Raw genomic sequence first — 23,245 nt, 5'->3', positions numbered from 1 at the left:
TTTACCACACAGATCACCCCATTTAGAGTATACAATTCAATGGTTTTTTTTCTATTTTCAGAGTTGTACAACCACCACCACAATCAATCCCCTCATCCCTCTCAGCCCTGGCAGACCAGTAATCCACTTTCTATTTTTCTGTTTTACCTACTCTGAGCATTTCATATAAATGAAATCATACAATGTGTTGTCCTTGGTAACTGCCTTCTTTCTCTTAGCATAATGTTTTAAAACTCCATCTGTGTTGTAGCATGTATCAGTACCTCATTTCTTTTTATTGCCAATAATATTTCATTGTATGGAATACCACATTTATTCATCCATTGATAATTGATAAATATTTGAAATGTTTCCACGTCGTGGCTATTAAGAATAGTGCTGTTACAACATTTGTGTAGAAGTTTTTAAGTGAACATGTTATTTTGGGAGGGTATATGCATGGAAAGAAAATGACTCAATCATACAGTAATGACAGGTTTAATGTTTTGAGGAACTGCCAGACTGTTTTCCTCACCATTTTATCTGTATCAACTGGATTTCCTTTTAATTCCGGTCAAAATGGGTGATCACTTTTAGGTTCCTGCTTATAGAGCTAGCCAGGATGGCAGCTTCTTAGAGTTTATTTTTGAAAATTTCTAGATTTGTTAATAGAGCTTTACCGAGCATTAGATTCAAAGCCCAAGTCTGCAAATCAGAAACTCTTTGAATATTTTCCTCCTGGGATGGATAAGTGAGTAAACATTAACAAGTACCTATTATATGCCAGTTATTGATTCACAACTTTCTCTTGGCAGCCTCTCGGGCTCAACAGGGAGAGGTAATGAGGTTAGCATGTCGTTTGGATCCCAAGACTAGCTTCCAGATGGCTGGGGAGTGGCTGAAGTATCAGCTCTCAGCTGCTATTGACACTGGGTCCATGAAGTGTAAGTTTTTGTTCTGTTATTTTTTGTTCTTTCCCCCCTGAACATTACTGAAGTATTTTATCAAAACTATACATAGAGGAGTTCCCTTGTGGTACAGTGGGTTAAGGATCTGTTGTCACCGCAGTGGCTCAGGTTGCTGCCGTGGCAAGGGTTCAGCTCCTGACCAGGGAACTTCCACATATCTCGGGCATGGCCAAAAACAAAAACACAAAAAACTGTACATAGAAATAAATAAACCTCTGAGGCCACATTTCGAAACAGTATGCTAGTAGTGTTCAAAAGTAGCTTTGCTCACTGCCCCGGTTCGTCCTAGGGAATGAGCCTTTTCATTTGCATGCACAGGCAGAGAAAGCAGCTGTAACACCAGATGTTAATTGTTTTAATCTGGGCGAAACCATGACCCTATCGGTTTAGCCTTCATTTTTCTTTTCTAACAGTCAACTAATTATTTATTGTTGATTTTATTACTTTAATTTTAGGTACCACCTTAACAATTTGCATGTCTAGACCTAACTTTAAAGTTTCAACCAAAAGTCTCAAACTTTTTAGACCAAGTTTTTGCGTAGCATTTCTCTGACACTAGGAAAGAATGAATTGTTAGGCACAACAGGAGCTTCCCATATCGCTCAGCCCCCTCAGAGCCTTTGGGAAATGCCACTTCATATAAGGTCAAAATAACTCCCCTCTACAAGACGAAAGCCATAAGAGAAGTACACTTCTCTGTACTACTCTGTATCTTCTGTGTGTTGTCTTATTAATGCATGCTGTGGGTAAGAGGGTTGATAAAGCAGGAGAAAGTATAAGTCACTGCTTTCGCAAGGTTCCACACTTAGGGGCAGTTACCAAGGACACTAGGCATTCACTGCATTTAACATTCAGTTTTGTGTATTCAGTTACCTGAAGGTCTCTGGTGTGTAGTAACTTGAATGAGAAGCCCAGACATGTTGCCCCAAGATGAAACTAGTAGATGTGAGCACTGTACAGGGGCAAGAAAAGTAATTTGTGATTCATTTTGCCTGTGCCTTGCCGTCTGAGTGATGCACTTCGGTGATGTGGCGCAGTTCTCTACACATAGGCTGCTGGCTGTGAAGCACCATTTTGTATCTTATATCAGTTCCTTGTTGGAAGGATTCTTTACGGTCTTAGGTATCTTAATTATTTAGATTCCTGTGGGCAGATTATAAAGGGAGAGGAAGGGAGAAATTACGATTTCTTAATTGCCTCTAATTGGCCAGGCACTGGTTTTGATGACATGTATCGTCTCATTCAGTACTCACAATGGTTTTGCAGACCAGGCTTGTGGAGCTGAATTCAGCCAGCTCACTGGTAGAAGTGGAGACAGGATAAGGACCCCTTTCTGCACTTAGGCTGAAAGGGGTTAGGTTACCTGGCTGCTTCAACGGTGAAAGCACCTAGTGGTTTCAGGGCCCCCGTTGTCTCTGTGTGTTCTGTAATCCTCCAGTGTTTATAAGTGTGTGTGTGTGTTTAAACCTGTCCCTCCTACAGCTGGAAGTGGAGAAAGCGGCCTCTGCTCCATCTTCTCACCTTCGTTTGTGCAGTGGGAAGCCATGACTTTCTTTGTGGAAGGTGTGGTCAACCAGATGTTTCGAACAGTAGATAAGGAAGTAAGTGTTTCCTGTGCTGATTGCATAATAATTTTGATCTTTTTAAAACTGGCAGAGGGATAGGAAGGTCTGTGAATGTGCATCTTACAGAAGAGGAAACTGAGATTCAGAGAGGGTCAGTAACCTACGCAAGGCCAAATAGCTAATAAATAGCAGGGCTGGGCCCGAAATAGGCCTCTCTGACTCTAAGGCCTCAGTGTTTAGTATTCATTTTAAGGTCATAATAAGATGGGCCTGATAGTACAGTGAACCACAGATAGGATAACTGTTACAGGGAGGGCAGTGATGGAAACCTTGAATTAGAAAATTTTAAGAGGTATTTGCCATTAGGCATCTTTTTCTCTTTATGGCAAATAGACCAGAATATTCATGTTGGCTGATCAAGTGTCCTTGTTGCCTGAATAATCTGATTAAATAGATCTTGTTTTGTGTACTTCATGTCACCTGTCACCCTTCTTTTATAACATTAAAAGTAATTATAAAATTAACTGGATAACAGCATGTACTATATTAACTATGTTAATTAGAATAATTGGATCCGTCATTTGGGGGTAATTGATTTTAGTATATTCTAGGCTAATGATAGAAAGAATCTAAGTCCCTTGAAGATAAGTGAGATAGAGTGCTTTTTCTCATAAATGCCACATTAACAAATCAGACTTTAGGATCATTAACTTTATCTGCTTGTGTATTCACTTCAGCTTGAAATGATGGTGTTCTGAGTTTGTTCAGTTTCTAGTAATAGGAAATGCAACATCCCTAATAATGGCAGCATCATTTATGAAATAATTTTAATAATGTGGAGTAGTGCTTAGAATTTTAAGAGTTAAAAAGCAGTATATAAAACCATATATGGTTGGAGTGGATAAGCAATGAGATCCTGCTGTATGGCACAGGGAACAATATCTAGTCACTTGCGATGGAACATGATGGAGGACAGTGTGAGAAGAATGTATATGTACATATGACTGGGTCACTTTGCTATACAGCAGAAATTGACAGAACAATGTAAATCAACTATAATAAAAAATACAAAACTTAAAAAAACAAAAACATGTGGCAGCCATATTTTTAGAGTCTGAAAGAAATTTAGCAAAAATGGTTATCGGTCACGTCAACCTCTTTTTCATGTCTGTCGCAGGAAATTCCTGTCAATGATGGAATAGAGCTACTGCAGATGGTCCTGAACTTTGAGACCAAGGATCCCCTCATCCTGTCCTGTGTCCTCACTAATGTCTCAGCACTCTTTTCATTTGTCACCTTCAGACCAGAGTTCCTGCCCCAGGTCTTCTCTAAGGTAAACTCCCTCTCTGTAAATTTTATTTTGGCATTCCTAAGCTAATTAATTATTTTTTGTAAGTATATGAAACAAACTAATAAACAGTTTATTCGTTCATCAGATACTTACTCAGTACTCACTGAAAGAAGCACCACACTAGTTGGAAAGCCTTATCCTTTAGCACTGCTTTGTCTGGGGAGAAAAGCATGTAGACGTGAGGGGCCTACATGGCATTGCAGTTAGCAGGCGTGTACTCTTGAGAAATGGGGGAGAAATCTCAAGGAGGTATTGGTGTGCTGTCAGATTGGGAGGGAACTTGTAAGAGGAAAGGTTTCAGGGTCCGGTTTAGGTGACTGGTGAGAGGTGAAGCATCACCAGAGTGATATACTGTTGGATCAGGAGGAGAATAGGAGTAAGGAAGGGAAAGGGTGAGTTCTGTTTTGGAAGATTAGGCTCGAAGTACATACACAATATCAAGGTGGAGGCATCTCATAATAAATTGGCTATTTGAGGTTAAAGGTCTAGACTCAGAAGGTTATGAGATAAAATTGAGGCCTCACTGCCATAGAAATGCCAGTAGTAGAGGTGAAGTGCTAGCAACAAGATGTACCTCGAGCTGGGTGTGTGGCTCAGGCAGAACGCTGGTGATCGCCTGTCACTGGGGAAGAGCCCTCAAAGAAGGAAAAAAGGATGGCCAGAGATATGGAGAAAATGTTCTGTTATAAAGGCTGGGAGAACTTCAAAAACGGGTTCATTTGTGGCCACAGAAATTCCCTAAGAGGTGGAACATGTCCATGGGGTTCCTCCATTAGATCTTTGTTAGAGTTTTACTCCAGCATGGTGGCCAGGGCAGCAGTCTTAAGGAATAAGTGGGAAGTTGGAAAACGGAATCAGGGAGGGTAGACTTTTAATTAAAAAATGGAGAGATGTCACCATGGCTGAGTGTTTGGGGATAGCCTGGATTATTCTGGGATTCTGTGTAAAATCTTTGTAAGATGTTTGATGGTAAAATTGCGAAATCTTGGGCCTCTTGTAAAGGCGCATCTGAAACCTTGTAATGCCAGTTGAAAGCCCTTTTGTTACCACTTTGTTTGCATTTATTTGGAGGATTTTGTTGGAAACTGTTAACTGTTAATAACTGTTAAAATACTTTATGCATTTGGTGCTGATGATGACCTTTTTTCCTTCCCTTTAGCTATTTTCATCTGTCACTTTTGAAATTGTTGAAGAAAGTAAGGTAAGACCATTAATTCAACCTACATATCTAACTTCTTAAGAACAAAGATGTGACTACCCAACACTTAGTCTAGATTTCTTTATAACCAGAAGGGGTTAATAAAGACAGGAGATGGTCCTATGATGGGGAGTTTTGCACTAGAGATACTCTAGGGTAAACAGTAAACATGGATTCAGGGTGGCTCTAAATGTCACTTCATTATGCGCCCTACAGCTGTGAAAATTGTGTGTTTGCCTCTGAAGAAGATTTACTTGCAGCATCTGTACATTATACTAAAAATTTATTGAAGGAGTTCCTACTGTGGCACAGTGGATTAAGGACCTGACTGCAGCAGGTCGGGTCTCCTCAGAGGGGCAGGTTCATCCCTGCTTGGCACAGTGGGTTAAAGGATCCTGCATTGCCACAGCTATGGCATAGATTACAGCCGCAGCTCAGATTAAATCTCTGGCCCTGGGAACTTCCATATGTTGTGGGTACAGCCATTGGAGGAAAAAAAAGTTCATTGACAATCTCTTCCCAGGCTCCCAGGACCCGGGCAGTGAGGAATGTGAGGCGACATGCTTGTTCCTCCATCATCAAGATGTGTCGTGACTACCCCCAGCTTGTGCTGGTAAGCCCTGGACCCCGTCAGGCAGGTCGAGTTTTGAGTCCCGTCCTCTGTAAACCCACCCCTGGTTAGACTTCCCACAAAGGAAAAACAGGAACTTTAGCTCTGCTGATAGTAAAGAAGTATTAATATAAGTACACCGGGGTTGCTGTCTCCTTCCTCACCTACTTAGTGGAGTTAAAAATGCAAGTACATTGTCTCAAAAATGTATAGTTCTCTTCCACACTGATGACCAAGTTTTCCCGTCAGGGTACCCCTCTTTACCGTACTGTGTGATGTTTTTAGCTGCCGCTGCCAGGTGATATGCCTTGTCCTCAAGAAGCCAGATGCAAACCCCAACCCTTTTTGAAGGGTGTCTGTAAAGACGTTTAGCACTATTCAAGATAATAGATGAACCAAAACTTTCTTTTGTGAATACACTGCATCATTTGTCTCTCTCTCCTCCCCTTCTATATGTATGTGTGTGTGCGTATTTATATAGTATAGCATAAATGTATATATAAAACAAACTGATCTTTGCCCCTGAAGATACTGTAAAGTTGGTATAGGGAAAAAAAGACAAATGGTTTTCACAGTTGGAGAGAGGGAAAGTGCCGTTACCCAAATAGGAAAAACCACCACCCTCTGCCTAAATTGCCTTCTTGTTCAGGCAAAAGAAGAGTGTTATAACCAGATTACTAAGTGATAGTCTCACAGACCTGACTTTCCTGAGAATGTTTTCATCCTTATTTATTCTTCCTTGACCACCCACCACTCCCTGAAAACCAGACCTTCACCACCTCTGGGGTTTTTTTTCCTTTGTGAAACAGCCCAATTTTGACATGCTGTATGACCACGTGAAGCAGCTCCTCTCCAATGAGCTGCTCCTGACGCAGATGGAGAAGTGTGCCCTCATGGAAGCCCTGGTTCTCATCAGCAACCAGTTCAAGAACTATGAGCGTCAGAAGTTGTTCATAGAGGAGCTGATGGCACCCGTGGCCAGCATCTGGCTTTCTGAAGAGATGCACAGGTAGAGGATCCTTTGCCCTTGGCCTTCACTGCGCTTGAGTGAAGAGCTCACCCAGGGTAGGGATGTAAGGAAGTCAAGGTGTCCACAATGCTGAAAGCAGTCTTGGAAGCGAATTGCTGGAAATATCCCCTTGCTCTAAAGAGGTGTAGCAACATGGAAGAAATGAGTAGAAATGGGTAGTGTGGCGGCCACAGAGCAAGATCTGGTGTGGTTTCTGGTTGTAGCCCCAGCACAGGTAAAGAAGTAAGAATAGCCAGTGGGGCCATGCACAGCGGGAGCTGCCAGACACCCATCTATACCCACGTAGCTAGCATTACCAAGTTTGTATCCTTTTTGATTCTTAAAGTGTTGCTAATAATATTTATAAGTGGGGAGAGAAGTTTAGTAAACCTTCACATGAGAGCCGACAGTATGATTCAGCTCCTCATAACAGCTGTTCTTTGGGGGTCAAATAATCACAGCTTATTAGTTCTTGAGGGTGAAATGATCCTTGCTTAAAATCACAGTGAACTTTGTCTTTCTCCTGCCAACCTTTAGAGCACTGTCCGATGCTGATGCTTTCCTTGCCTTTGTGGGTGCAGATCAGAAAAGCTATGACCTGGTCCAGGAGGATCCCTGTGGCTTAAACCGAGCACGGGTGAGTGAGCCTCTCCTAGGAATTGGCCATGAGTAAGAGGAAGGGGTTGCCATTTGTCCAGTTTCTTGTAGATTTATGTCTTTTCTATATGAGTGAGAAGTCTGGGAGTCTCCACTTCCCTTAGCGTCTCCTTTCTTTTCTTCTTTAGTTTAGAATTCTTGAGTTAGTTCTCATAGCAGAGCAGGTGGTCTTTTCTGAGAAAATCATTATCTTGGCTTTAAGCTCTCTAAATAGCTCAGAGGAATGGAGGTGTAATGAGGAAGTAGTTCAGAACTCAGTCAGCAGGATGAGTTCTCCTTGCTTTTGTTCTCTGGCACCTAAAGTCCTAAATGATGGCCTAGTTGCAAACCTGAGATTTTTCAGTTCTTTGCTGTTCAAATAAGCATTGTTCCTGGCTCCGTCATGGCAAAAGTCTAATTAATTAACCTGGCAGGTAGTCATCAGTTGAAAGTGCTGTGATTGAAGATTAGGGCAAAATCTGTGAAGGCCTAAGCTGTAGGGTGCAAGGCCAACTCAAAAAACAATGAACTGTTGGCAAGGTAAACACTGTTTTGAAGCATGTCCAAGCCACCTTCTAATTGGGGTCCTGTAAGAAGGTCACTGTAGCCTCTGGAAGGATATCCTCATGAAAGGGAAGCTTCTAGAGCCTACCACTGACCCTGAAAATGGCAATGAAAGGATCCCTCTTGGACTTGACCTTAAACAGGAGGGGTAGGGGAGTTCCAGGGTAGCACAATGGGTTAAGGATCTGGCATTGTCACTGCTGTGGTGCAGGTTCAGTCCCTGGTCCAGGAACTTCTGTATGTGAGGGCGCAGCCAAAAATAATAAAGGACAGAAGGAGTAGAGATGGGGAAGGGGGTGGGGGGAGTCTTTTCCTTCTCTCCAGCCTCTGTATCACGTACACCGTAATTTTGCGAATATCTAGTGGAACTTTGGTCTTTTCTTCCCCTTTTATGTTCACCTTTTATTTTTACATTTTTCTATAGATGAGCTTTTGTGTGTATAGCATTTTGGGTGTTGTGAAACGAACTTCCTGGCCCCCTGATCTAGAAGAGGCCAAAGCTGGGGGATTTGTGGTTGGTTATACCCCCACTGGAAATCCAATCTTCCGTAACCCCTGCACAGAACAGGTTTTGAAACTTCTGGACAATTTGCTTGCCCTTATAAGGTGAGTCAAAATAACAGTTTTTCTCTGTTATATTTGGAAAATGAGGGATTAGGTCTGTCTAGAGGGGCTCTCTCTTTGTAAAAATAACATTAGCGCTCACTTGTGTAAGTCTTGCATTCCAAGCGAACACACAGGGGCTAATCTCAAAATGGCCTTCTGCATTTTGAGCCTCCTCTGTGTTCTTTTAATTTTTTATACCTCAGTCCTTCTTTTTACTTTAAGGTTTATTTGGTCTAAAGTTTTGCTACTAAAAGAATTTGTTCACTGGGAACAAAACATTGCTTTCTGTGGTGGTGATTCTCTGGGTCACATATTCAAATGAGCTAAGCCGAATTTATCAGTAGTGACTGATCTCAAGGGGACCAAACACCCAGCAGCAGAACATGCCAAAGGAAGGCGAGGTGCGTGCTCCACCTCAGTGTCCTTCGTCTTTACTTCTCAAAGCGGATTCCTTAGACCAGCATCACCAGTAAACACCTGCAAGCTTGTTTAAAATGCAGAATCAGGGGACGTCCCATATGGCACAGTGGGTTAAGGATCCGGTGTTGCCACAGCTGTGGTGCAGGATGCAACTGTGGCATGGGTTTGATCCTGGCCCAGGAACCTCCACATGCCAGAGTTGCAGCCAAAAAAAAAAAACATGCAGACTTAGGGCTTCACCCCAGACGTATTAAATCAGAATCAGCATCTTAACAGGATCCCCAGGTTGTGTGTGTACATTAAAGGTTGAGGATTGCTGTTATAAATCACGTGAGCTAATACGTTCAAGTGGAAGTAGGCCAGGTATAGACTTGTTGGTTGTTTGATGTATATTTGATGATTCAGGGATGAATGCTGTCTACAGTGAAATAGAGCCTTTGAGAGAATTAGTTCTCACCTGCCAGAGCAAAATTTGATTGCTTTTTATGTCTCATAGTGTATCTGAATTAGAGGTTAGGGCTCTGTCCCACTGCTTTTTGGCCTTTTTCCCCAGGGTGTAAGAGCAGGGTCTCAACTGGGCAAACCATTACTCATGTCTCAAGGATGCTCTCCTGGCACTGGACACCTTGGACTATAAGCTTAAGCATCCAAGGTTTTGTAATTCTCTTGTGGTGCAGTGGGTTAAGGACCCAGCATTGTCACTGCAGCAGCTTGGGTCATTGCTATGGCATGGGTTCAGTCCCTGGCCTGGGAACTTCCACATGCCACAGATGCAGCCAAAGAAAAATCAATCCAAGGTTTTAAGTTAATGTTGACCAGATTGAAGGGCTGGAGGTCTCTTGAGTGAGTTGTCATTGTGAACATGTCTTTGAGAATAGACAGTATCTTGTCCTGACTTGAAAAGGAGGAAAGAGATTAACAATAAAGAAGTATGGCCTGCATGTTGACAGGGTAGTGAAATATTTAGTCAAGGAAAGGTTTGTTTTTATATTGATGCCTTTAAAATCAAAAGGATCTCTGTAGCTTAGGGAAATGTGGAATTGATGAAGTCAGATGGCAACAGACTCACTCACTGACGTTTTAGACCTGTGGCCAGAGTTAGCCCTGATCAGGCAAGGAGGCAGGTGGTTGTCATCTTGATATTTTTGGAAGAGTTTAGTGCTTTTGGAAAACCCCAAAGCCAACCAAAAGGTATTTTGAAAAATGTTGAGTATAATAATGTAGCAGTTAGATTCCTTGATAGTGTACAGCTATAGCTGTTAGAGTTTTGTCTCTCTTTTTTTGTGTGTGGTAAATTTTATCTTGAAGTATATAACATAAGGGTGCAGAGATACATGAGAAAAGGACATGAATTGTGAGTGTGGGTAGATGAATTTTGACAATTCCATGTAGTCAACATCCAGATCAAGACACAGCCTTACCCATCACCCCTTTTTAGTCCTTACCTTCCCCTCGAGGGTAACCACTATTCTGACTTTTAACCTTTGTTTTTCTTTTTTTTCTGAGCTTTGATAAGTGGGAGTCAGAAGCATGCACTCTTTTGTGTCTTGGCTTCTCTTGCTCAACGTTAAGTTTATGAGGTCATCCATGTTATTGCATGTAGTTGTGGCTTGTTAATTCTCATTGCTGGTGTGGTATTCTATTGCGGGAATATGCTGTAACTCATTTATTCATTTAGTGTTGTCTTTCATTGTCTGATACATTTCACTTAGTATAATGTTCTCAAGGTCCATCATGTTGTCATAAATGGCAAGATTTTCTCCTCTATTATGGCTGAATAACATACACCTGTGTGTATGGCAGTTATACGCTTGGTGATACTAAGAGTATTTCAGATAGGTACAGATCATACAAAACAACACTTTTATTACCCTATTGTTTTTTTCTTTGCCAAGCAATAACATCACTAGGGCTTGTAGGGCTCCCTGCTTATGAGTGAACACCTGACCTGGAGTCATAGATATTAGACAGTGAGTACTGAGTCCTGTCTCCACTGCTTGTGAGTTAGAAGTGCAGCCATCATGGTGCCACCTTCTTGGGGAGGAGGAGGAGAGGAGATAATAAAGAATTAAAGATTTTGTTGTAGTCCCAGGGATATTTGACTTTTATAATGCCCGAATCCTTCTGTTTTTTAAGTATATCTTGGGATCACAATCACATTTCACTAAAGAATAAAAAACAGGAGTTCCCGTTGTGGTTCAGTGGTTAACGACTCCGACTAGGAACCGTGAGATTTCGGGTTCAATCTTAAGGATCCGGTGTTGCTGTGAGCTGTGGTGTGGGTCACAGACACGGCTTGGATCCTCTATTGCTGCGTCTCTGGCATAGGCCGGTGGCTACAGCTCCAATTTGACCCCTAGCCTGGAAACCTCCATATGCCACAGGTGTGGCCCTAGAAAAGGCATAAAGACCAAAAAATAAAAATAAAGAATAAAAAACAGCTTTTCTGTTCCTGTCAGTTTTGACTGAATTTCCTTTCAAGACGGCCTGATTTTATCAGAGATCATTTCATAGTATTAGACATCTTCCCAAATGACCAAGAAAAACTCAATTCAGAAACTAAAAAGATGGCAAGTTACAGTTTTTGAAAATATATGGCTCCACCTACCAACCCTGGGACTCCCCACAGCAGAAAGTAGAAGCTGGAGTTAGGACAGCTTCACAGAATATAAGCAGCTGAACCCAACAGCATATTAAAAAGATACACTCTGACCAAGTGTTTTATCCCAGGCGTTTGAGTGGTTCAGTATATAAAAGTAAATCAGAAAAAGCATTTGACAAAATCCAACATCTTTTCATGATAAAAACATGCAGCAAACTAGGACGAGATGAGAACTTTCTCAACATGAAAAATAATTTTTATGAAAAATCCAGTTTACATCATACACAGTGGTGAACGATGCAAGTCCCAGACACAGCAGTTAGGCATGGCAAAAGAAATAAAGGTAGCCAAAGTGGAAAAGAAGTAAAGCTATTCACAAATGACATAGAAAATCTGTCCCCCCCCCCCAGAAAAAAAACTACTGTGGCTAATAAATTTAACAAAGCTATAGGATACTAAACAACAACATTCAGAAAAGTCAGTTGTGTTTTTTACACCAACAATGAATGATCTCAAAAGGAAATTAAGAAAAGGATTCCATTTGCAATAGTATTCAAAGAATAAAGTACCCACAGATAAATTTAACCAACAATATGAAAAACTGGGAGTGCCCAGGCGTTTTCTCGGGTTTGAAAGAATTTTGCTTTCCAGCTTTAGACTGTGATGTGGTCGAGCTCGCTCTTAGAATTAGGTTCTTGTGGTCGATTGCTGTTAGGAGCTGTATACTTTACAAATAAACTTAATAGCTTCAAGTCTATACCTTTTTGAGGGACTTTTAAGAAGTCCCCTGCCAAGAATAGTGTCGTCAGGGGGATGTCTGTGTGGACGTGTAATATCACTGCTCCTGCAGCGGATGGGGACAAGTTGACATAGCATTCTTGTGTTTTTTTTTTTTTTTTTTTTTTTTTTTCAGAACTCACAATTCTTTATATGCACCAGAAATGCTAGCCAAACTAGGAGAACCTTTCAGCAAGGCTCTGGATATGATTGATGCGGAAAAATCTACTATTTTAGGTAAGAAATCTAGACCTTTCTTTTTCTTGAAGTTCACCTTTAAAGCCTTGTGTCACCTTCTCCTCCCCTGGCTCTGCCTTGACTACCTGTTTGTCTGGAAATGCATATGATGGAGTTCCTGAAGCTCTCGGGGAGCAAGTGCGTTTTCTTCCTTAGCCTTCAGAGAAGGGCTTCAGAAGTGCATGCACATACCCCCAACTTTAACCCCTCCTTAATCTCTTTAGCACCCAGCTGGTGGTGTGTGTTAGAGCCTTTAGATTATAATATTTTATTTTTATTTTTTGGTCTTTTTGTCTTTTTAGGGCCGCACCCGTGGCATGGAGGCTCCCAGGCCAGGGGTCTAATCAGAGCTACAGCTGCTGGCCTACGCCATAGCCACAGCAACGCCAGATCCAGGCCATGTCTGCAACCTATACCACAGCTCATGGCAGTGCTGGATCCTTGACCCTGCTGAGTAAGACCAGAGATTGAACCTGTAACCTCATGTTTCCTAGTCAGATTCGTTTCCACTGCACCACAACGGGAACTCCAAAGCCTTTAGATTATTAAAAAAAAAAAAAAAACGTTTTTTTTTTTTTTTGACCTGAGGATATTGGCATACTTTCCTGCTTTTTGTACTTGGTGGGGAGTGGGGGCAGGTGTTAAAACAATTAAGCTTGAATAGCTTTAATTAGTAAAATATTATGTATGGTATTAATTTTTTTTAAGGAATAGTGTCTTAGTCAAGTTTCCCAATTTTAACCTTGATCAGAATGTTGCTTTATGAAGTTCCCATTGTTGGTGCAGCAGAAGCAAATCTGACTAGGAACCATGAGGTTACAGGTTCAATCCTTGACCTCGCTCAGCAGGTCATGAGCTGTGATGTAGGTCGCAGACATAGCCCGGATCTAGTGTTGCTGAGGCTGTGGTGTAGGCCAGCGGCTGTAGCTCCGATTCAACCCCTAGCCTGGGAACCCCCATATGCCATGGGTGCAGCCCTAAAAAGCAAAAAAAAGGAATGTTGCTTTAACTCATTTTTCTCATTAGCAAATAACTACACAATCATAATTGTGATGTGTGCTATGCAGGAGAGTGACTGTGAGAGTGTTCACTGGGAGACCTGAGCCAATCCTGGAGAGGAGTCAGACGATTGCCTCCCAGTGGAAACTTGAAGGATGAGCAAGGGCCAACCGGGTTGGGGCAGACAGAATGGCAGGTCCATAATCCTGTGGCAGGCAGAATAGAGAGGTGACTCGTGCAGCTGGAACACAAGAGAACAGGGCAGTTGGTTATAAGTTAGAGCTGGAAACGCCCAGAGTTGTCTAAATCTTGTGCTCATCTCTGAAGCTTCATGCTGGCTCACCATCACAGCCCCCACAGTGTTTCTTTGCACCAGCTACAACCTTGGCCTGGGCCTGGCCATGATGAAGCAATCAAGTGAGCATGTTCCCTTACCTGTGATGTTAATGAGAGGAAGAGTGTTTGTCTTTACAGAGCTCATGCCTGTCTATCTTGGCCTAAATGGTCCTGGGCCATTTCTTTTCTTTTTTTTTTTTAGGGCCGCACCTGCAGCATATGGAGGTTCCCAGCCTAGGGGTCTAATTGGAGCTGTAGCTGCCGACCTACACCATAGTCAAAGCAACACCAGATTTGAGCCGTGTCTATGACCTGCATTGCAGCTCATGGCAATGCTGGATCCTTAACCCACTGAGCGAGGCCAGGGATTGAACCTGCAACCTCATGGTTCTTAATCAGATTCATTTTTACTGTGCCACGACAGGAATTCCTCTTGTGGTTAATTTAAAAAATTGGTGTAGGGAGTTCCCTGGTGGCTCAGCAGATTAAGGATCTGGTATTGTCACTGCTGTGGCACAGGTGCCCCCTGGCCTGGGAATTTCAACATGCTTCAGGCACAGCCAAAAGAAAAAAAAAAAGTAGGTGTTGCTTCATCACCCACCCCCTTCCTCTTGCTATTGAAATGTAGGACCAACCGCAACATGCTAGAATGAACGAACAGTTCCCTCTGGCAGTGTGCAACCATGAGCAAGACTTGAAACAATCGCCTCTGATGAAAAGTGTAGATTTTTTTTTTTTTTTTTTTTTTTGCTATTTCTTGGGCCGCTTCCGCGGCATATGGAGATTCCCAGGTTAGGGGTCTAATTGGAGCCGTAGCCACCAGCCTATGCCAGAGCCACAGCAACACAGGATCTGAGCCGCGTCTGCAACCTACACCACAGCTCACGGCAATGCCGGATCGTTAACCCACTGAGCAAGGGCAGGGACCGAACCCGCAACCTCATGGTTCTTAGTCGGATTCCTTAACCACTGCACCACGACGGGAACTCCAGAAGTGTAGATTTTTTTAAGGCAATTTTTAGACTGAGATAAGTGGGTTTCATTTTGATCTGCTATACATTTTGTGCTTTTGTATAAAATTTTGCTTGAAAGAGGTTCTCTGACTTAAAAAGGAAGGAGGACATATCCAGTGCATTATGGAGAGATCATTTTGGGCTATCACTGTGTGTTTTGGTACATGTTCCACCTGAAGAAACCCAGGCAAAAGTTGGAGTACTCAGATCTAGTCTGAAGTCCTAGACACTTAAATAGCTTTCACCTTTTCCTGGGAAGACAGTGTAGTAGTCACTTTTAGGGGACCTGTGGGCACCTCAGCGGGTAGAAGACTTGCTCAGCTCCTTTGTGTTTATAGCCCACCTCTGCCTGCTGGAGGGTGTTGGCTGGTTGAGGCAGTGAGGTAGCAGGTTCCTGAGCCATCTCTGTCTGTAGGATTACCTCAACCTCTCCTGGACCTGAATGACTCTCCTGTCTACAAAACGATCTTGGAAAAAATGCAGCGTTTCTTCTGCACCCTCTATGAAAACTGGTAAGGAACCAATGCTGCCTTTCCATATTCTCCTCCTAGACATGCGCTGTATAGGAGTGACCTTGAGTTGGACTTCTGATGTGGAATTCTAGTGTGCAGGTAATATGAGGAAAGAATTGGACAGGAAGCTAATGATTCCAGTATCAAAATGAACAGGCTGCTTTGCTGCAATTTTTATTGTCACATGTGCCTCAGTCCTAGCCATGACTTGATATTTTCATGTCCACCTTGTCTGTTTCCAGTGTGTAAAATGATGCAACCATAGTAGACCATACAGTGATGGAGATGCATTTTCTCAGACTTCTCACTGCTCATAGCCTACTTTTCATGGGACATGGGGAGGTGGCTGGCCAGACTTTGTCTGTGGTCCTGGTTGTGGGATGGGGAGGTACCTGGCCCTTCTGTGTATACCAACATCCCCAGGGCCTTGGCCTCACTAACCCAGTGCCCGGGTCAGCCAACTAACAAGAAATTCTCCATTGTAAATCTATATTACTTAGGAAGTAATGAAAGGCTACTGTTGGTCTTGGATACCAACATCTTTGTTTTGAAATGATGCTAAATCTACTGTTAAGTTTCCTTAAGGGGTTCCCTTGTGGTGCATCGAGTTAAGGATCCCACATTGTCACTACAGTGGCTGGGGTTGCTGCTGTGGCGCAAGTTCGATCCCTGGCCCCAGGAACTTCCATATGCCACCGACGTGGCCAAAAAAGAAAGAAGTAAATACAGTTGCTTTTCTAGCTGAGAAGTCTTCTTGTAGACTAGACATTCCTAGGGCAGTCAGGACTAATAATGACAGAGAGTGGACTTGACAATGCCTGTGATTTTCCCGTACAGTTTCCACATCCTAGGGAAGGCAGGCCCTTCCATGCAGCAGGACTTCTACACCGTGGAGCAGCTGTCCACCCAGCTCCTCAGCTCTGCCTTTGTCAACTTGGACAATCTTCCTGACTACCGACTCAGACCCTTGCTTCATATCCTTTTAAAAATCCCTAGATAACGTTACCAAAGGGCCAGATGATTCCAGACAGGAATAGTTCACAGGCAGCAAGAGAGCCGAGCTGTGTGGAATAGATGGAATCATTTTCTTAGTATATAGTAACCACATCAAAAGGACCGGAAGGTTGAGATAAATAGCAGGGAAAACCTGAAAGCCCAGGGGTTCTTGAAAGCTCTTTCCTCTTACGAGTAGACATCTTTACTAACCCATTACCTGGAAAGATGAAAGCTGAAGCTTTTATCCTTTTTTGTTGTTCTGTCAAGTTCTTCCTTTTGAAGAAGCGCTCTTGTACTGCTTTCTCATCAGACTTTTGTTTGTTTTGGGGACTATTCTTCTTCCCTGAGGTTACGAGGAGCATAGTGAAGGAGTTCATTGCAAGGGTGTGTCTCTTACTTTCCCCTACTTTCAGGCAACCCATAAAGGTGCAGGTGGTAGAAAGGCCAGTTCAACTAAAAATATAATGGAATTGAGTATCTGCACAGCTTAGGATTTGGGGGAAGTTGGAAGGTTTTTACCTGTTAGCACAGGATGTTCTTGGCACCGTGCAAGTCTTTTGGGGGTTGGCTCCACCCAAGGGCTCAACCTGCTGCCTCAGGTCTCCAGGCCCGCCCCGGGGAGCGGAGGAGGGGTGTGCACTCATGTGCAAAAGCTTCTTAACCTGCTGTGGCACGGGTCTTCGTGAAGCCTCTGGTGCTCGCCTGTACCCCCGAGTACTATGAAAGCCTGGTGTCGCCCATCGTTGGGCCTCTTTTCACCTACCTCCACATGGTAAGCAGTCGGTCAGGAAAGGGGAGCAAAGAGGCCTCTTGGAGCGGGTGGCCCCTCATGAGTCCCACAGATCAAGGGTTCCTGAAAGGATAGCTGTGCAGCTATCCATCCTTGCTGCCCTGGAGGGAGAAGCCCCCCCAAAACCAAACTGGTTCAGTTGCCCCCCAAAGCACCTGCAGATTCTGCTCCTAACCACCTGCTAACAGAGGAGAGATGATCAGGAAAGTGCTTGTCCTGGGTCTGTTTCCCTGACTTTGGGTTAAGCAGGGTGACCACTTGGGCAGAGAATAGGTACGTCCAGAAAGATCTCGGAATTATAAAATTCTTGATCCTTTCCAAGCAAAGAAGTGTTTGATACGCTGCTCTTGTCAGGGGTGTGACAGAGGTTACAGAAACCGTATATGGTTTTTTAACCTCATGGGGTCTCCTAAGGCTCAGTGGTTGTTCCCTAGACTCAGCCTCAGCTAATTCTAATGATGAAGTGGCCCTTAGATATTATCCTTTCCGGCCTTCTCCCCAGTCTAGCACTTACATCATCTTTGTTTTCGCAGAGGCTTTCCCAAAAATGGCAAGTCATCAACCAGAGGAGCATGCTGTGGTGAGCAAATGTCTCTTCTTCTTGGTGGATGAGCTAGCAGCCAGGTTTGGGGTGGGGGAGGAAGGATTTTGCTATCCCAGAGCTAGAAGAGAAGTGGGTTTCAGTCATTCTCAGCCTGTAGATGGCTTGTCTGTGACCTTTAGGCAGACTCAACCCAAGCCTAAGGGACAGGGGGTCCTTTAGCTGCTTCCGGTGAATGCTTAGGCAGTCTTAGCCACTTAGGATTCTGATCCATTCCCCTCAAGCCAGCTGGATACAGCCATAAGTAATAATGCCCCTCAGTGGCCACCTGCTCCCCATTCCTAACATTTGAGTGGAATGAGGACCAGAAGGAAGTGGGCACACCAGGTCTAGCTCGGGTCACTGCTGCTTTTGCACTCTTCTGGAACTGGGCCCCTGGTTTTCTACAGTGAAGATGAGACGACAGATGAAAACCCAGAGTCTCAAGAGATGCTGGAGGAACAACTGGTGAGGATGTTAACCCGAGAAGTCGTGGACCTGATCAGTAAGTGGCGTGTGGGAACCAGGGGTAGAAGACAAGATTTTTCTGGAAAAAGAGCTAGTCACTTACCTAACATGTTTGCAGGAACACTGCGTAGTTGATAAATAATTAACTGGATAGAAACTAGGTAATCCTAAGTTGACCTAAAGACACTTTATGAATTGTGAACTGAATTATAATTGTTCATACTAAGGCCAAAATATGAGGAAATGGTCTAGCCTGGCAGGAGGAATTTGAATTAATGGTACGAAAAACTTCCCAGCCTTGTTAGAATGAGGGAAATTTTTTAGTTCTTAGACACGAAGGTGGTTATATTTTTCATTTTTGGGTCAGTTCATTTGTTTGAGATCCAAAGTAGACCAAGTACGTATCAGGCATCTTTTCCTGTTCATTTACTCTCAGATACTTTGGTAATTTCCCTCCAGTTAATTGAACTTGTAGAGGGACCAGAACACAGTCTGGTCAAATGCTTTGATACTATTGGTGAAGCCGACCTTGTGCCTCATCAGTAGCCCAACTCCTCAGCTTCCCCGGGCCTGTGTGGGCTCCACTGGCCTGAGCTGGCTGTCAGCTGGTGGTGGGAAGCCCAGTAACCCTGCTTTCTTGCTTTAGCCGTGTGCTGTGTCTCAAAGAAGGGTGCTGACCACACTGCTACTCCCGCTGCGGATGGAGAGGGTAAGTGAATCCGTTGTGGCCCTTGGGGGTCAGCCGTTAACCCCTAAATATTGTTACTTCTGTTATCAGGTCAGTTCCTAGAGAAACTGTGTGCCTGGCGGTCTGGGGAGGGGACGTCATACATCTGGCTGTTATCAGGGCTGGCCCCTTGCTCTATTCACAGTCCCAGCCCAAAGCCTCTGCACTTGGGGTTGCCGTGGTCCAGCATGATTGTTCTCCCAACTCTTGCTGGCCTGTCCCCTTCAGGTCTCTGTTCAGTTGTCACCTCTGAGAGGTCTTCCATGACCAGCTATCAAAAATAGCAATGCGGAGTTCCCGTCGTGGCGCAGTGGTTAACGAATCCAACTAGGAACCATGAGGTTGCGGGTTCGGTCCCTGCCCTTGCTCAGTGGGTTAACGATCCGGCGTTGCCGTGAGCTGTGGTGTAGGTTGCAGACGCGGCTCGGATCCTGCGTTGCTGTGGCTCTGGCGTAGGCCGGTGGCTACGGCTCCGATTTGACTTCTAGCCTGGGAACCTCCATATGCCTCGGAAGCGGCCCAAAGAAATAGCAAAAAGACAAAAAGACAAAAAAAAAAAAAAAAATAGCAATGCCAGCCTCTAGATTCTTCCTTGGCTCTGTCTTAAGTCCAGCACTTAGCACTACCTGACATTGGGTTTTATATATGTATTCACTTATTACTTGTCTCCCTCACTTGAATTAACTCCCATCTGGGGAGGGACTGTGATATCCCCAGGAATGCAATTAATGTCTACAGCAGTGGGTCCTCAAATATTTGTTCAGTGACAGAAGATCCTCAGCATTGCAGCTTTTTTTTTTTTTTTTAGGGCCACATTCGTGGCATATGGAGGTTCCCAGGCTAGGGGTCAAATCGAAGCTATAGTTGCTGGCCTACACCACAGCCGCAGCACCGCGGGATCTGAGCTGCATCTGCGACCTACACCACAACTCACAGCAATGTCGGATCCGTAGCGCACTGAGTGAGGCCAGGGATCAAACCCGCGTCTTTATGGCTATTAGTTGGGTTTGTTAACCGCTGAGCCAAAACGGGAGTTCCGTATTTGCAGATTTTTACACTGTCCAGAAAAATCCCTTGTTTTGCAGATGTACCACTAGCTGTATCTCTGATCTGCCACGGGCAGGGCCTTCTCCACCCTCTCAGGAGGTTGGGGGCTGCCCAGTGCCACTTTACCACCAGTCAGCCCACAAAACTCTGCTTTCCTTTACTTAGTGGGCTTCCCTCAAAACAGGACAGCTCTGAAAGGACTTAGCTTAACATTCTGCTCTCTCCGTACAGATGAAGAGATGATGGCCACAGAGGTAGCCACTCCAGCCACGGCAGAGCTCACAGACCTGGGAAAGTGTCTGACGAAGCACGAGGTGGGTGGAGGGGCAGGGGAGTTTCTCGTTGCCCAGCCGGGGAACGCACTTCCTCTTTCCTCACTTCTGATGCCATCAGGAGCTTTTGGGTTAATAATCCTTTATAGGAATTAAAGTGTCTGGTGCCTAAAGCTCCCAGAAGCCAGCAGGGAAAGGCATAGGACCGTGGCGTTCCCATGCCAGGTGGGCGGAGGCTCTCAGAGACACCCGGGCATGCTGAGGACAGTCCCTGGTGTTCACCCTCCTGCAGGCCTGTGCTCCATCTCCTTCCTGCACACAGGTTTTCTATTCTGTGCTGGTTGGTTTTCTTTCTTTCCTGGCCTGATAAGCATAGAGGAAATAAAAGTAGCTACTGGCTACTCTTATCATTCTCCTGCTTACCTGTCAAAACTCTAGCTCCTGACGCAGAATACAGAGAGCTTGCTGCTGACGTTCCCGTTGTAACCCCTCATCCTCTCCCATTAGGATGTTTGCACAGCGCTGTTAATTCTAGCCTTCAACTCCCTCGCCTGGAAGGATACTCTGTCCTGCCAGAGGACCACCACGCAGCTCTGCTGGCCCCTCCTCAAGCAAGTACGCTCTCTCCCCTTTCCTCCCTGCCCCTTATGAAACCTTTGGGTCATGGGGATTGACTGGATCAGCTGGAAGAACTGGGGTGCTGGGGCCTTCAGAGTCCCGTCCCCCGCTTTGGCCCTGAGCACATTGTCTCCCCAGGTGCTATCGGGGACTCTGCTGGCAGAAGCTGTCACATGGCTCTTCACCAGCGTGCTGAAGGGCTTACAGACACACGGGCAGCATGACGGCTGCATGGCTTCCTTGGTCCACCTGGCCTTCCAGACGTATGAGGCGCTGGTGAGTGAGGAAAGCATGGGGACAGGATGGCTTGTCCCTGTCACTTGGGCCTCTTCCTGAACGTAGGCATCCTCCTGATGGGAGATGTGGCAGGGAATGGGAAGGCGGCAGGGCCCAAGCCTGTGCCATTGAGTGGGTTTATCCCTACTTTTCAGCGTCCCAGGTACGTGGAGATAAGAGCTGTGATGGAGCAGATCCCTGACATTCAGAAGGAGTCTCTGGACCAGTTTGACTGCAAGCTTTTGAACCCCTCTCTGCAGAAAGCGGCTGATAAGCGCCGGAAGGACCAATTCAAACGCCTGATTGCTGGGTGCATCGGGGTAGGTCCTTGGTCCATTTTGCAATCTTCTGAGACCAGGTGTGCCAGCAAATCAGAAACCAGATGTAGTCCTGACCATTAGGGGGAGATGATCCTTAACCACCTACCGCTCAAGACCCAGCATTCCTTCTTTCTCATTTGTTTTCCGCAGAAACCCTTGGGCGAGCAGTTCCGAAAAGAAGTTCACATTAAGAATCTTCCTTCACTTTTCAAAAAAACAAAGCCAACCCATGACTCGGATGCACTGGACAACGACGAGGGCGGCCTGGCCACCATCTTTGAACCCTGAATCAAGCTTTCAGGCATCCTTCTTTGACCTTTATTGTCATCTCTTCTTCCCCTTTGTAGCTAATCTCTAGGCCCCTCTCCACTGCACCTCACTTTCCACCTTCGTCAGCCTGGAGAGAGGTCCAGGTCTGGAGCTGGAGAGAGTGGGCCCTGTAGTAGGGCCAGAAGTCATTATACTAAAGTCTCAAGAAAGGGAGGTAGGGCTTCTACCGTTCTGTCTAGATTTCCCAGGTCTCTCCCATTCTACTTGGAGTTTTGGCTTTTCCAAAAGTGAGAAGCCACAGCAGAGTGGCCCCTATCCCCAAGCCCTCTCACCCCCAGGCAGCCGTATACACCTGTGCAGAGTGACAACCAGGGGGCTCTGTACCTGATGCTGTACTGGCTGGGCTTGCGGCCAGGGCTCAGCCCTGAACTACTTGTGCCAGAGTTTCTCTTGGACCTTTGAGAAATCCCACCAAGCCCCCTTGCTGCTGGGCTGGCTGGGAACCCTCCCCATCCCCCAGGGGTGTATCTGGGTCAGGTGCTGAGTGAACTGAATTTGGCCAATTCCCACTTTGTTTTGAGCAAGAATCTGATGGGCTCCATGGTACAGGCTAAGCTCTGGGCACAGTGTCACGATAGTACCTTCAGGGACCAGGGCTGGGCAGGGGCCGTAGTGTTCTCTGATATCCCTTAGAGCTCACACATTTTGTCCTTCCGTGAATGACCCTTCAGTGTGGTTTCCCCAGCCCCCAGGGTCCACTCAGGCACAAGAGCCACAGTACCCTCTCTAGTGTCACGTGATGCCGTTGGCATTTAAGGATAATCCAGACCAACTAGGCTACATCTGTGACAGCAGCTAGCAAAGCCACTGGTCTCCTCTCCTAGCTGAGTCCAGGTGCCTTCAAAGTCTCATGCTCTTTCAGACCCCCCTGGTCACCTCCTTCCTGGGCCATTTCTAAAAAAAAAAAAAAAAAAAAAAAAATGCCTTCCCATCACAACCTGTATTGTGAGTCTCCAGTCTGTTCTAGATGTCACTGGATGGCCCCGTAAGTAGAGGGGACATGGATATGGGACCCCAGTCTTGAGGTCACTGCCAGCCATAGACAGGCTTGCTCCATACTGAAACCACAGCATGTGTCCAGGTGCTCTGCACAGGCTGGGCACCGAGCCAATCCACCAACCAGGGTTTCTGCGAGGACCGATGGAGCAGTGTGAGCCGAAGCTAGTTTTTAGCTGGTGTGGCCCCCAGGCAGGGTAGAATCAGGAAGAAGCGAAGCTGGGGAAATGGCCTAGAGTTCCTTGTAGCTCTTCCCTGGCACAGACTTGCTCCGCGCCCTCTTTTGGGTGGTGCATTGGGCTTCTTACCAACTGAGGGCATCTCAGCATGTTTTCCTCCACACTTGTTAGCTGCCTACTCTCCTCTGCGGTGGGGCTGTGGAGGGTATAGTTGTATTTATTGTGTTGTAATATTTTTAACATCCTGTGATTTCATGCTAGAAG

The 23,245-nt window shown here is 45.0% G+C and overlaps 1 protein-coding gene and 1 long non-coding RNA gene across 6 annotated transcripts in view; one reads left to right on the top strand and one right to left on the bottom strand.

Annotated features, from left to right (window-relative positions):
• XPO5 (exportin 5) overlaps window positions 1–22,743 on the top strand; it is a 39,441-nt gene extending 16,698 nt beyond the window's left edge. For 2 of the 5 annotated variants that reach the window (XM_005666037.4, XM_084968155.1), the window contains 20 exons: window positions 795–923; window positions 2,430–2,548; window positions 3,690–3,845; window positions 5,023–5,064; window positions 5,585–5,674; window positions 6,481–6,680; window positions 7,218–7,317; window positions 8,305–8,486; window positions 12,422–12,522; window positions 15,286–15,382; window positions 16,220–16,356; window positions 17,053–17,150; window positions 17,702–17,748; window positions 18,159–18,253; window positions 18,863–18,925; window positions 20,222–20,304; window positions 20,770–20,877; window positions 21,019–21,156; window positions 21,312–21,476; window positions 21,627–22,743. In XM_005666037.4, coding sequence (XP_005666094.3) covers window positions 795–923; window positions 2,430–2,548; window positions 3,690–3,845; window positions 5,023–5,064; window positions 5,585–5,674; window positions 6,481–6,680; window positions 7,218–7,317; window positions 8,305–8,486; window positions 12,422–12,522; window positions 15,286–15,382; window positions 16,220–16,356; window positions 17,053–17,150; window positions 17,702–17,748; window positions 18,159–18,253; window positions 18,863–18,925; window positions 20,222–20,304; window positions 20,770–20,877; window positions 21,019–21,156; window positions 21,312–21,476; window positions 21,627–21,764 — 2,288 coding nt within the window. In that variant the 3' untranslated portion in view covers window positions 21,765–22,743. Of the gene's footprint in view, window positions 1–794; window positions 924–2,429; window positions 2,549–3,689; window positions 3,846–5,022; window positions 5,065–5,584; window positions 5,675–6,480; window positions 6,681–7,217; window positions 7,318–8,304; window positions 8,487–12,421; window positions 12,953–13,344; window positions 14,436–15,285; window positions 15,383–16,219; window positions 16,357–17,052; window positions 17,151–17,701; window positions 17,749–18,158; window positions 18,254–18,862; window positions 18,926–19,782; window positions 20,305–20,769; window positions 20,878–21,018; window positions 21,157–21,311; window positions 21,477–21,626 lie in introns of those variants that run through there. The other 3 variants (XR_014810169.1, XR_014810171.1, XR_014810170.1) reach the window with 3 other exon arrangements.
• Window positions 1–23,245, bottom strand: part of LOC146401553 (uncharacterized) — an 838,561-nt gene that overhangs the window by 234,664 nt on the left and 580,652 nt on the right. The gene's annotated exons all lie outside the window — the stretch shown is intronic.

The sequence above is a fragment of the Sus scrofa genome, chromosome 7 (genome assembly GCF_054392235.1).
Source record: "Sus scrofa isolate SSC_HxYL_T2T_F1_AM1 chromosome 7, Sscrofa_HxYL_maternal_Yorkshire_Landrace_v2.0, whole genome shotgun sequence".
NCBI classification, from domain to species: domain Eukaryota; kingdom Metazoa; phylum Chordata; class Mammalia; order Artiodactyla; family Suidae; genus Sus; species Sus scrofa.
The sequence above is the reverse complement of the archived record's forward strand: the minus strand, read 5'-3'. Positions and strand labels throughout refer to the sequence as shown.